Source organism: Heterodontus francisci, chromosome 4 (genome assembly GCF_036365525.1).
Source record: "Heterodontus francisci isolate sHetFra1 chromosome 4, sHetFra1.hap1, whole genome shotgun sequence".
Classification (NCBI taxonomy): domain Eukaryota; kingdom Metazoa; phylum Chordata; class Chondrichthyes; order Heterodontiformes; family Heterodontidae; genus Heterodontus; species Heterodontus francisci.
Window position 1 is genome coordinate 125,934,831 of NC_090374.1, and position 13,873 is coordinate 125,948,703.

General features: G+C 40.4%; 1 protein-coding gene across 9 annotated transcripts in view; it reads right to left on the reverse strand.

The window, feature by feature from the left end:
- Window positions 1–13,873, reverse strand: part of sema4d (sema domain, immunoglobulin domain (Ig), transmembrane domain (TM) and short cytoplasmic domain, (semaphorin) 4D) — a 254,692-nt gene that overhangs the window by 86,920 nt on the left and 153,899 nt on the right. For all 9 annotated transcript variants that reach the window (XM_068030134.1, XM_068030133.1, XM_068030132.1 and 6 more), the window contains 6 exons: window positions 11,776–11,838; window positions 11,395–11,493; window positions 11,207–11,300; window positions 9,783–9,884; window positions 5,575–5,726; window positions 2,107–2,282 (listed from right to left, as the gene is read on the reverse strand). In XM_068030134.1, coding sequence (XP_067886235.1) covers window positions 2,107–2,282; window positions 5,575–5,726; window positions 9,783–9,884; window positions 11,207–11,300; window positions 11,395–11,493; window positions 11,776–11,838 — 686 coding nt within the window. The remainder of the gene's footprint in view (window positions 1–2,106; window positions 2,283–5,574; window positions 5,727–9,782; window positions 9,885–11,206; window positions 11,301–11,394; window positions 11,494–11,775; window positions 11,839–13,873) is intronic.

Here is a 13,873-nt window from a genome sequence, read left to right on the forward strand (position 1 = left end):
AACATGTAACTAAAGTGAAGATAACTCCATATATGCTATTTGCGTGCAAGGACTTGACGACTGTTTTTACAACCTTTCCCATTGGGAATACAGTGATAGAACAGTTCTTTCTATCCTACCCAGGTGAAGCACTTGCTTCGGCACATATTGACTGGAGAAACAGCTTCTCAAGCAAACCAAATCCAAGTGTCAAGCAGCCCTGGAACCTAGCTGCCACATTCTTTATGGGAAACAGACATTTAACCCTTTAGCCTTGAGCTGATTTGTTGAATTCCTGATCTTTAATTTTAGCTTTGAATCTTCAGATGTCTAATCCTGTCGTAGTCTATTTATAATGACAGCTGAGAAGGGGGCTCAATTATAGTAAAAAAGGGATTTGAGCATTTGCATTCACCCAACGTGACACTGCTCTGGGTGAAGCACTACACCACTTAACTTACTTACTACTGTCCAATTTATTTTCCACTGCTGATGAACAAGAAAGAATCTAATTGTACACAGGACTCACTAGTATAAGTAGAATGTGAACTTCAGCAAACAAAAAGACATTTTTCAGTACAGTGGCAGTACAGTGACGCAGTGATTAGCACCGCAGCCTCACAGCTCCAGCGACCAGAGTTCAGTTCTGGGTACTGCCTGTGTGCAGTTTGCAAGTTCTCCCTGTGACTGCGTGGGTTTCCGCCGGGCGCTCCGGTTTCCTCCCACAGCCAAAGGCTTGCAGGTTGATAGGTAAATTGTCCATTATAAATTGCCCCTAGTATAGGTAGGTGGTAGGGAATATGGGATTAATGTAGGATTAGCATAAATGGGTGGTTAATGGTCGGCACAGACTCGGTGGGCCGAAGGGCCTGTTTCAGTGCTGTATCTCTAAATAAAATAATAAAATAAATAGTACAAAACCTTGTATTTATATAATGCCTTCAATGTAATAAAATGTCCCATGATGCTTCAAGGAGGTATTATAAAACAAAATATGACACCAAGCCAAATAATGAGATACGAGGGCAATGACCAAAGAGGCAGGTTTTAAGGAGTGCCTTAAAGAAGGAAAACGAGGTACAGAAATGGAGGGGTTGAGTGAGGGAATTCCAGAGCTTAGGGCCTAGGCAACTGAAGGCATGCCCACCACTGGTGGCATGATTAAAATTGGGGCTGATCAAGAGGGTAGAATTAGAGAACTGTAGATATCTGGCAAGAGTGTAAGGCTGGAGGAGATTGCAGAGATAGGGAGGGACAAGGCCATGGAGGGATTTGAAAGCAAGGATGAGAATTTTCAAGTCGGGCGTTGCTTAACCAGGAACTAGTGTAGGTCAGTGAACACAGGAGTGATGGCTGAACGGCATTTAGTGCGAGTTAGAACACGCGCAGGTTTTGGATGACTAATTTTTACAGAGGGTAGAATGTGGGAGGCTGCCAGAAGTGCATTAGAATAATCAAGCTTGGAGGTAACAAAGGCATGGATGAGGGTTTCAGCAGCAGAAGAGCTGAGGCAGGGACCGAGATGAGTGATGTTACAGAAGTGGAAAAAGATGGTCTTAGTGACAGTGCAGATATGTGGTTGAATGATCATCTCAAGGTCAAATATGACAGAGGTTGCAAATTGTCTAGTTTAGCCTTAAGACAGTTGGCAGGGAGAGGGATGGAATTGGTGGCAAAGGAGTAGAGTATGTGGAGCTTGTTAATTAGAGGAAATTTCTGTTCATCTGTACTGGGGGTCGAATAAGTCCTGAGGTCGGGAAAAAGGAAAATTTCAGCTTTAGTGCAAACAATGTGTTTAGTGCAGAAAAGAAAACTATCCGCAAAAATTTGGAGTGAGCGGATGAAGGATTAAAAATGGAGGGCGAGATACCTTGGCGTGAATTGCAAATTGATGAATTGTTTTACATTTCAGCTCAGCAGCTCTGAAATACTTACGCAGTCCTTTATTAAACTCTATTCAAAGCGTAACTGTTTAGGCCAAACCGGCCCATTACCTAATACAGGATAAACTTACAAATGTACAGGGAAGAAACCCATGCATAACACCAGAGATAATATTTCTCTGAATGATGCTACTTATTTTAATTTGAATATTGAAAACCAGAACGTAATTGTAAAGTTACTTACCACTGCGATGTGAATACACCATAGAACACAGTTTCTTTCCAATTTGGAGTTCTCAAAATAAAAACATCCTGAATGACATTGAAGACAAAGTTGGATTCAGGCAGGGTGCAAACCAGCTTAGCTTTAAGAAATGATGTCCACCTCTTCTGCAGAATTCGTGATCCTCCTTGATCACCCTAAAAATAACCAAAATAAGTAGCAGTACTTTAAGTTTACTGCACATTTGCAACAGATTTATAATACATACAGGTACCCAATATTTGGCAAAGACCTTCCCTAGGTCAATTTAGCCACATAAATTAATTTGGTCTCAGTGGCAAGTAAAGATATTCTAAATTCACCCCCCTCCCACCCCCAACTCCCCCAACGGCTGGGGACAGTTACAAGTGCACCACTCACCCTACAGTACCTCACTTGAATGGCCATGTGTGAGCCTCCATATAGTGTCAACAGGCTATTTTACCACATTAAGAATCACAACTTCCAGCAAGACTCATCAGATAGTGCTTAAAGAACTAATTTACCCCTCCTTAGCCTAGGGCCTAAGGTCACATTACCATTTTAGCTGAGATCAGCTAAGATTCATTGTTCACTCTGCTAAAAAGACGAGTCTATGTAGTTTCACCATTCATTGATAAGTTGCTGAGATATTAGAGGTGCTGTGCTTATTTTTAATGCAACCTTAAAACGCCAATAATTGCAGCAGATAGAGGCAGTCAACAGAGTCTTGTGTTTTTCCTTTAAAGTAAGTTTTAATTTTGAATGGTCTCAAGAATGGAATTTGAAAATTAAAATCTTATCGAAATCTTTCACACAAACACATTTTAAAATATGTCAGCAGCATATTAAATGCTCATTCTTCGTGGGATACTACCCAAGAAACTGGCAAGGGACAACAATTTCCAATACCTGTAAAAAAGGCAAAGACTCAACAATCGGCACTTCTATAAACTAATTTCATGAATGAAATGTGATTTAAAAATACCAACCAAAATATTATAAAAGTAGCTCAATGTCCTGATACATAAATTGCTCCAAACTGAATGTGGACAGCAATTACACAGGAATGTTCAATCCCTCATAAAAACTGTCTGTGAAACAAAGTGAACACCCGAGCTCAATAATAATTTTACTTGAGGCAAACAATGCACTTAATCGAACGAGCGTTCTTCCTCTTGGCAACATTTGAGGCAATGAGATTTAAATCGGTCTTTACAAAGTGAAGCTTCTGGATTTACTCAATCTCTAATAATCCATGATTCTTAATAGATTATGTCACCAAACTTTATCCTGTGCTATTGCACAGGGCAGGGAATCGACTGTCCTCATTGCTATCCATTTCAGCCATTGAGCTACTGGCTATGGCTACCTCCCACCACTACCACCCCCTGCCCCCCGCCCCCCCACACAGAATGTACTGAAGTAGAGCTCAAAGAACTAACTTTTGCAATAGCACCATCACCAATCACGACATCGATGACACCAAAACAAACACTGTTGCAAAATTTGCAGTCTATATGGCACTCACCATTATTTATGCACAAATGTTACAGCAACTTCAGGCAACTGCAGATGCATGGCTAAAAGCAGAAACCTAAAAGTTGTTGTCCGAGACATTAAAATGGCATGTCGCTGTCTGGCTGTCCATTGAAATGGATTGAATGGCATAAAGTTGCTTTATTTATGCGATAAGTACGGACTAAACTCACAACAGAAAGATAAGTCTCGACCATTTCAGTGTTCGCACCCTTTTAACAATGTGATGAGTGTTAATTACTGCCAAACTCTTTGGCACCAAAAATTAATACGTTTTTTAAAAAAGTTTTTCATTCTGTCTCTTCATGTTCTCTCTTAATCCAATGTTTCTTTCCCTCTCTTTCTGTACCTGATTTGATATTGAATTCACCTGCTCTTACACTTCTTCTCAGTTCTTATGCTGTTACATTTCACAATCCTTCAATCTGATTGGTTAAAGAGTTACAAAATTGCTTGCCTTGTTTACTTCAGTCCCAGAAATCCTGCTCCCTTTGCTACAATGTTATCAATTCGCACTTTCAACAACTTGACACACGAACAATTTAAGAAGCTAAACATGTAAGGGCAAGTCTAACTATTGCCCAATACCATTAGATTCACTCTTGCAACAAATTATGGCCAAACACGCTACTAAACAGGCAATTTCCTCCCTTTACTTGGAACACCTGCTCATTCAGGTTTTCAACCAAATATTTCAAGTACTTCTGTGTTAATGTAATCCGCACCTTCCTAGCCTATTAAATGCAAATTACTCTATGTACTTGTGTAAAAGTCAAATTATTGAGGCTAAAATTTGGAGGACCGGGGGGGGGGGGGGGGGGGGTCAACTTTTGCACGAATCATATTTTCATAATTTGATTAACAAAATAATAGCCGCCATGGAGACAGGGCGTAGAGTATGATGGATGTGCGGGAAACTAAGTAACCATTCTGGCAACGTTCACTGACCCATTCTACAATTTTACCATGTAATTGCGGCCACACGCTCGGCACACTGATGCACTTTTATTCTTTGGCATCTTTATGAGCTGTGTGGCAACCTTTCTCCAATCTCTGACATTCTTCTCTGATACTTTGAATTCGCTTGCTGTCACACAATTATTCGCCTTCTTGCACATACAACTTATAGTTTAAAGTGCACTGTGTATTTGTTGTCCTTCCTTGGTGCCATATTGAAAATATGTGGAGGGGTCCTAGCTGAACTTTCGGGTATTTACAGTGTGCGTGATTAGAATGTTCTGTCCGTGCTCTGAAAGTTAAAGTCGACTTTTACACGTGATACAAGAAAAATTCAAGATTTTGATTTTTACAGGCGTATATACCGTTAATGTATACATTGAGAGATTGCAAAGACAATCTGGACTAATTTTCCTGTCGCCTTGCTTTGGAGAGCTATGAATATCCTGTGAAGAGTATATCTCTCAGATATCAATTCCCATTTCACAATCCATATTTCAGGAGGCAGTCCAACCCATCACCCAAGGTGACCAAGGCAGATGATTAGGCTCAGGTAACTGAGATTACCCAGAAAGAGAAAAAAAAAGGACACTGGATGAGATGTACGAACATAGACTATAACTGCAGAGGAAATAGATTCACTCACAAATGTAATGCTGTGATAATACTACATTCCCTGTAAGAAACAAAAGCGACAAATAATTACGTTTTGGACTGTATGGTATATGTATCAAAATATGAATGAAAATGGGCTGCCATGCATTTTAACTCATTACATGCATTCCAAAAATTAGGGGAACAAAAAACAACATTCACAGCCTGCCAACTGTCATTCTCTTCTAAACAAGTTACTTCACAAAGCATCAATGATTCTTGGCCATGAGAATTAATTATTGCATGCATGGTTTTCCTGATACGAGAGCTCTAAGTATTAGAATTTATTAAAATTAATTAGCTACTATTGTCAAATCTTACCTTGCACACTCGAGCTATTCTTGGCACCAGGAGTTTGCCATTAAATTCATATTCAACAGATACTTCAGTGAAGAAAAAATAGACCTTATCATCACCACCATCCAAACTATTTTCACTCTCTCTTATTACATTTGAGTAGACAAAGCTTGGCTCTGCAGAAAAGAAACAAACAGAAACTTGGCAACAGGAAAACTATTTGAATATTCTGTGACTAAAAAGCCCTGACAGAAACACGAATCTCCATTAGGCTTGACCCAACAAAAATGGACTGATCTCGAGAAAGCATTGCATATACATTCAATTTTCTGGGTCAATTGAGTACCAGTCATGCACTGAAATATATTGCCATTTTTAAGAGTCTCTTAATCATCAACATATGTTCACTTTCTATGCATAGGGGAGATGGTGGTGTAGTGGTAATACCACTGGAGTAATCCAGAGGCCCATGCTAATGGTCTGGGGCACAGGTTCAAAACCCATCATGGCAGCAGGTGAAATTTAAATTCAATTAATTAATAATTTTTAATGAATTAAAAATCTGGAATTTAAAGACGGTCTCAGTAATGGAGTCATGAAGCGATCATCAATTATCCTAAAAGCCCATCTGCCTCACTTTTGTCCTTTAAGGAAGGAAATCAGCTGTCCTTACCTGGTCTGGCCTACATGTGACTACAGACCCACATCAATGTGGTTGACTCTTGACAGCTGAAATGACCTAGCAAGCCACTCAGTTGTCAAGGGCATTAGGGATGGGAAAAAATGTTGGCTGTGCCAGTGACGCCCACATCCCATGAAAGAAAAAATATTCTATGTATTCAAAAAAAAGTCCACATATACAACATCAAAACAATAACCTCATCAACCCTCTCTGTTACTTCAGTGAACTCAATCAAGTTAGTCAAACACAATATGTCTTCAAAAAACTCAGGCTTTCATTTATTAGTCCATACTTTTCTGAATGCCAACCAATTTTGTCCCAGATCATCTCTAACTTTCCCCTAATGTTGGCATTAGGCTGTCTGGCCTGTAGCTGCCAGATTTATCTCCTCTTCTTTTTTAACTGGTGTGTGATATTTGCAATCCACCTGTCTTCTGGCACCATCCTCATATCAAAGAAAGCGTGATAAGAGCCTCCATTATTTGGGACTCGCTGCCTATGAGGGTGGTGGAAGCAGAGATGATCAATGATTTCAGAAGGAAACTGGATGGGCACGAGGGAGACAAATTTGCAGGGGTACCGGAATAGAGCTGGAGAACGAGACTGACTGGATTGCTTTACAGGCAGCCTGCATAGATTCGATGGGTCAAATGGCCTCCTTCCAAGCTGTTATGTCTGGGTGGCTCTCAGAGAATTTGGACAGTTGTTCATAAAACCAAGGTTTAGGGACCCCAACATGTCCCCAGGGGCACTGCTGGAGCTTAACCAGATTACCAATGCAAAACTCTGATAAATTATTAGCTATTACGCACGATCACAGATCAGTTAGAGCAGGAGTTTATAGGGTAACCTGGAGCTGAATGGACAAATCCCAGTCCTCACTGATAGAACCTGGAGGGGTTGACCTATTATTGAGCCAGAATAGCTGATCAATTATCAGTGCCTTGGTTGAGGTATTGGATTACCAACTTTGCCACAAAAGGTTGATTTAGTTCTGAATTTCTATCTCTAGATATGTAATGTGTGAGCCATCTCAACCTCAAACAGACCCTACTCACCTCCTAGTCAGAAGGAGGATCACAAATGTTCTTTGGTAGGCAACTGACAAGCACAGGTTTAAGCACTTGCTAGCTGAACAGGAAACAGCAAAGGCTTCTAATGAACGCCATAGTGAGCAACAGAACTATGAAATGCTCACGCATTCAAGATATGGCAGCTTGGCTCAGTAGATAACACCCCTGCCTCTAACCCAGAAGACTATTTACTGGATCTCTTTATTCCCAAAACTTGAATGAATAAGCTAAGCCAATAAGCTTTACTGAGGGAATGCTGAATTGTCTGATATGCCATTCTAGAAATGAGACAAGATGTTAAACTAAGGTCCAAGCCGCCTGTTCATTAAAGACCCCATTCAAAGAACAGGCACTTCTGGCCAACATTCCTCCTTCTGCCATTGTGAATGTTGCTGGCTAGGCCAGTATTTACCGCCCATCTCTAATTACCCTTGAGAAGGTGGTGGTGAGCTGTCTTCTTGACCTGCTGCAGTCTATGGGGTGCAGCTACTCCCACTGTGATGTTAGGGACAGAGTTCCAGGATCTTGTCTCAGCAACGATGAAGGAATATTTGCAAGTCAGGATAATGCGTGACTTGGAAGAGAACTTGCAGGTGGTGGTGTTCCTGTGCCACTGTTGCCCTTGTCCTTCTAGGTGGTAGAGGTTGTGGATTTGGCAAGTGCTGTTGAATAAAGTTTGGCGAGTTGCTGCAGTGCATCTTATAGATGATACACAATGCAGCCACGGTGCACTGCTGGTAGAGGGAGTCAATGTTGAAGGTGGTGGATAGGGTACCAATCAAGCAGCAGCTTTGTCCTGAATGGTGCCGAGCTTCCCGAGTGCTGTAGCTGTACTCATCCAGGCAAGTGGAGAGTATTCCATCACACTCGTAGATGGTGGTTAAGCATTGGGGAATCAGGAGGTGAGTTACCCATTGCAGAATTCCCAGTCTCTGACCAGTTCTTGTAGTCACACAGTGTTTATGTGACTGGGCCATTTATGTTTCTGGTCAATAGTGACACCCAGGATGTTAATGGTGGGAGAATTCAGCAATGGTAATACCATTGAACGTTAAGGGGACATTCTCTTGTTGGAGAAACACAATATCAGATAAACTGGTCAGCCACCTGACTGTTATTTCAGAAATTCAGATGGTGCAGAATGGCAGTCACATTTCCCTACATTCATTGCACTTCACAAATAGCTCATTACAAGAAGTGTTTTGAAATGTCTTGACACGCTATGTGATCAAGTATTACTTGAGTTATGGAATACTACCATAAAAATATAGTAGGGTAATCAAAGGTTATCCAGGTTCACTGCTACCTGAACTGACTAAACTGTCAATATTAACATATGAGCATACAAATTAGGAGCAGCGAGCCTGCTGTGCCATTCACTAAGATCTGCCTGATCTGATTGTAACCTCAACTCCACATTCCCGCCTACCCAATAACCTTTCACCCCCTTGCTCATCAAGAACCTATCTACCTTTGCCTTAAAAATATTCAAAGACTCTGCTTCCACCGCCTTTTGAAGAAGACAGTTCCAAAGACTCACGACCCTCAGAGAACAAATTTCTCCTCATCTCTGTCTTAAATGGACAGCCCCTTATTTGAAATAGTGACCCCACAAGAGGAAACATCCTTTCCACATCCACCCTGTCAAGACCCATCAGGATCTTATATGTTTTAATCAAGTCACCTCTTACTCTTCTAAACTCCAGCCTAACCTGTCCAACCTTTCCTCGTAAAACAACCCACCCATTCCAAGTATTAGTGTTGTAAACACTCTCTGCACTCGCACATTCAACTCCCAGAAAGAAAGCACCAAAATACGTTCATATCAATCATCTTTTTGACTTGTCCATGCCTCACTGTATGCATGTTTTGCTCAGATAATAGGACTACAATATTAAATTAACAATGTTTCTAAGGCCTCAAATCGTCCTATTTATTTTACAATGAGTGCAGGAGCTTTGGAACGGATACCACAAATTATATCAATTCTGCATCACATCCGGTTATAAAGTAAGACTGCGAAGAGGGATCATTGAATTCCATCTGTGTGCCACACTGAACTTGGATCCTGATATGAAAATATCTTTGTTTTACAGTTGGAGTTTCTGATACTAGTTTTTTTTTTAGTTTCCTTGTTCAAAGTTGGCACTTATTTGGATTTTAACAGCACTGATTGTTTCATTTTTCTTTCTTTCACAAAAACCAAACTGCATTTCTACAACACCTTTCACAACCTCAGGATTTCACAAAGAGCTTCACAACAACCGAAGTACTTTTCAAATATATTCACTGTTGCAATGTAGAAAGTGCTGCAGCCAATTGGCACACGACATGGTACCACAAACAGCAATGAAATAAATGAGCAGATCAAATGTTTTAGTGTCGGTTAAAGGATGAATGTTAGCTCCTTCGGTATTAAAATATCTCAAAAGATGATCCAAAACCAAGATTGGAATCTAGAACTGTAATACACTTACCATTTAACCAGGGTATTGCATACTCTGTCCTTAAGTGGCTCCGAAGGATGACCGTCTCACTTCCCAGGAAATTGTATACTGTTCCTGAGTAAAGCTCACCATCTGAAATGTGCAATAAAGTGGCCCACTTACTATAAAACAGCTGAACATTTCAACTATATGTGCGCAGACAACATATATGGATGGGATACATTTTTTAAAAATCAATTAATCTGTATTGCTCTGCTTTTCACTTCAAACTGTAGGATATCATTCACAAATCCCTTCATTGTATTCTCATTCTCAATTGAACTATTATGGGGAGTATGGAGATGTCAAGTAGTGAAGAACCATTTCCCCATGTGGTTGGGGAGGAGAATATGGACAGACACTGGAGATTGTCTGAACTTCTTTCAATTTTCTTGATTTTTTTTTTAATTTTGCTTTTCTCTCCAATTGATATACTTCTGTTCATGGTGGTGAAAGATATCAGTATTATTGATCCTACATTAGCAATCATTTAAGACTCCCTAATTAAAAGTAAAGCTCCATTCACTCTACCTTGGCAATGTGAACCTCAGTAGAGTATCTTATACTGCAGCTCTGTGAGTCCCTGTATTACACTGGCCAGCCTTGTAGTCTCAGAAAATTTGGTTGTGCTGTGGGTAGTATTGAGCCGAACTCAACAAGACGTGGCTGTGATCAACCATACTAATTTCACATGGAAACGGACAGTCAGAGGGAGGGAGGGAGACTTCCACTGTTTTTTTAAAAAAAAAATCTCCCCCAAAGCAATTAGCATTACTATCGGAACATAACAATTAGGAGCAGGAGTAGGCCATTTGGCCCTTTGAGCCTGCTCCGCCATTCATTATGATCATGGTTGATCATCCGACTCAGTAACCTGTTCCCGCTTTCGCCCCATACCCTTTGATCCCTTTAGACCCAAGAGCTATATTTAACGCCTTCTTGAAAACACACAATGTTTTGGCCTCAGCTGCTTTCTGTGGTAGCGAATTCCACAGGCTCTCCACACTCTGGGTGAAGAAATTTCTCCTCATCTCAGTCCTGAAAGGTTTACCCCATATCCTTAGACTATGACCCCTGGTTCTGGACTCCCCCACCATTGGGAACATCCTTCCTGCATCTACCCTGTCAAGTCCTGTTAGAATTTTATAGCTTTCTATGAGATCCCCTGCATATGGTGAGCCTGAATGGTACCGGTGGTCTTTTCTTACCTTCACATATGTTGAATGACTTTGATCACATCAATCTGGCTAGATTCAAGCCCAGTTATACAGGAGAAAGATCATTGTGCTAATTTACTATGACACCCTGTCCCCATAGAGATAAATAATGTAAAAAGGAAATACAAATGATTTTCCTCTAGATTATAAGAGTTTGTTACTGAGTGGCAAGCAAGAAACATACAATTGGTTACTTACCAACCATTACTGAAGTGTATCTTTGAGCAGGATCAAATGGACACTTTCCTTTACCTTCTTCATTTTTGCCATGCAGAGTAAAATTCTTAACTGACTATGAGTGAAAAATAAATGGCCAAATTAAGTTGAGTTTAATTCAGTCGAACAAACTGAAAAATATTTTACCAATATTAAGCATCCATACTTACAAGGTAATCACAAGTTGGTTGAAATGCATAAGTCCCACACACATAGAGGTTTTCATCATTAAATTCATGCAAGATGCGTATGTAGTTCAGACATTCAGTCTGTAGTAAAATAATAAATGTGTTGAAATAATGCAAACTATAAACCCATTCCTATAACAAGGTCAACAGATCGATATGATTTACAGTCGACACATTTACAGTTACGAGCCCCGAAGTTCAACAGGGGTTGTTGGTCTCCATAACTTCACCAGGATACCAGGCAGAACCAAAGGAAACCTGCAAGAACAGCTAACCACGACCATTTACGCCCTTTCTCAGCAGGTTCTGCCAGAATCACTTCACTTTAACAAAAAAAAAAAAAGAGGTCAAATCAAAATTTACCTTGCGGGATTTTCCTTTCGCTGCACATTGCATTTGTTTTTCTGGAGAGACTTTCCAGTATGCCTGAAAGAAGAACAGACACAACTTGATTCATAGATGTTGGAAATAAATGCTTTCCTGTGAATACAGCAACATGAATGGCAGCAGTAATGTATGATTCAGACAACTGCAGTAGGAAATAAAAATGCTAACAGGGCACTGCTATAAAATGCTGGGATAAAGGGGAAATTACGCATTCATCTTAAGCACCATTTTATATTAGAGAAAAATCTACAGCCACAGATATGTGGCTTCCCTCATTCGAATGGAGATATCAAGAGTGTACATAAATGTTGATTTATGTGGCATATACTTACTAACAACTAAAGAAATGTCTGTGGTATATGCTTACCAATAGTTATGTAGCACATAAAGCATGTACATTTTATCAAAAGTGATGTGGCAGAAATGTGCACTCTTCTTTTCACCCTACCCCTGCCAATCCCCCATAGTTAATTAAGCACTGGCCACAAGCTGACCAGGAAAATTGCTGCACCACCGTAAGGCCATTTTTATACGAAGAAATGATGAAATTTGCGTACCTACAATGACTTTGGCATTCAGATTATTATTAATTGACTGTTAGTAGAAGACAGACCAGGTAAAAATAGAAAGACTGTTTTCAGAAGAGAGAGGGACAATACAGACATATCAGGGAGGAGTGTGAAATATTAGATTAAATTAATATAGTAAGAGAGGAAGTATTAGGGGTTTAACATTTTTGAAAGTGGATAAATCCTCAGGCCCTAACAAAATATACCCTAGGTTGTTAAGGGGAGCAAGAGAAGAAATAGTGGAGGCTCTGACCATTATTTTCCAATCCTCTCTGGCTACAGGTGTAGTGCCAGAGGACTGTACCATTGTTTAAAAAGGGAGAAAGGGATGGTCCAACTAATTACAGGTCAGTCAGCCGAACCCGAGTGGAGCAAAAATTATTGGAAAAAATTCTGAGAGACAGGATAGATCTTCATTTATAAAGAGATAGATTAATCAAAGACAGTCAGCATGGATTTGTTAAGGGATGGTCATGTCTGGTGAACATGACTGAATTTGTTTTAAGGAGTTAACAAGGAGGGTCAATGAGGTTGGTGCATTTGATGTAGTCTATATGGATTTTAGCAAAGCTTCTGATAAGGTCCCACATGGCAGGCTGGTCACGAAAGAGAAAGTCCATGGGATCCAAGGCAAAATGGCAAGCTGGATCCAAAATTGGTTCAGAGGTAGGAGGCAAAGGGTAATGGTCGATGGGTGTTTTGTGACTGAAGGGCTGTTTCCAGTGGGGTTCCGCAGAGGTACGAACTAGGTTCTTTGCTGTTCGTGGTATTTATCAATGATCTGAACTTGAATGTAGGGGATATGATTAAGGAGTCTGTAGACAATACAAAAATTGGCCATATGGTTGATATGAAAATGAAAGCTGTAGAATGCAGGAAGATATTAATGGACTATGTCAGGTGGGTGGAACAGCGACAAATGGAGTTCAATACAGAGAAGTGTGAGGTAATGCATTTGGGGAGGGCTAACAAAGGCAAGGGAATACACAATAAATGGTAAGTTACTTAGAAGTATATAGGGACCCTGGAGTGGACGTCCACAGATTCCTGAAGGTGGCTAGACAGATAGATAAGGTGGTCAAGAAAGCAGACAGAATACTTGGATAAAAGCAAAATACTGCGGATGCTGGAAATATGAAATAAAAACAAGAAATGCTGGAACCACTCAGCAGGTCTGGCAGCATCTGTGGAAAGAGAAGCAGAGTTAACGTTTCGGGTCAGTGACCCTTCTTCGGAACAGAATACTTGCCTTGATTAGCTGAAGCACAAAATATAAGAACTGGCAGTCTTTGCTAGAGCTGTATCAAACACTAGTTAGGCCACAGCTGGAGTATTGCATGCAGTTCTGGTCACCACACTATAGGAAAGATGCGACTGCACTAGAGAGGATACAGAGGAGATTTACGAGAATGTTGCCTGGACTGGGGAATTTTAGTTATGAGGAAAGATTGGATAGGCTAGCATTGTTTTCTTTGGAACAGAGGAGGCTGAGGGAAGACCTAATT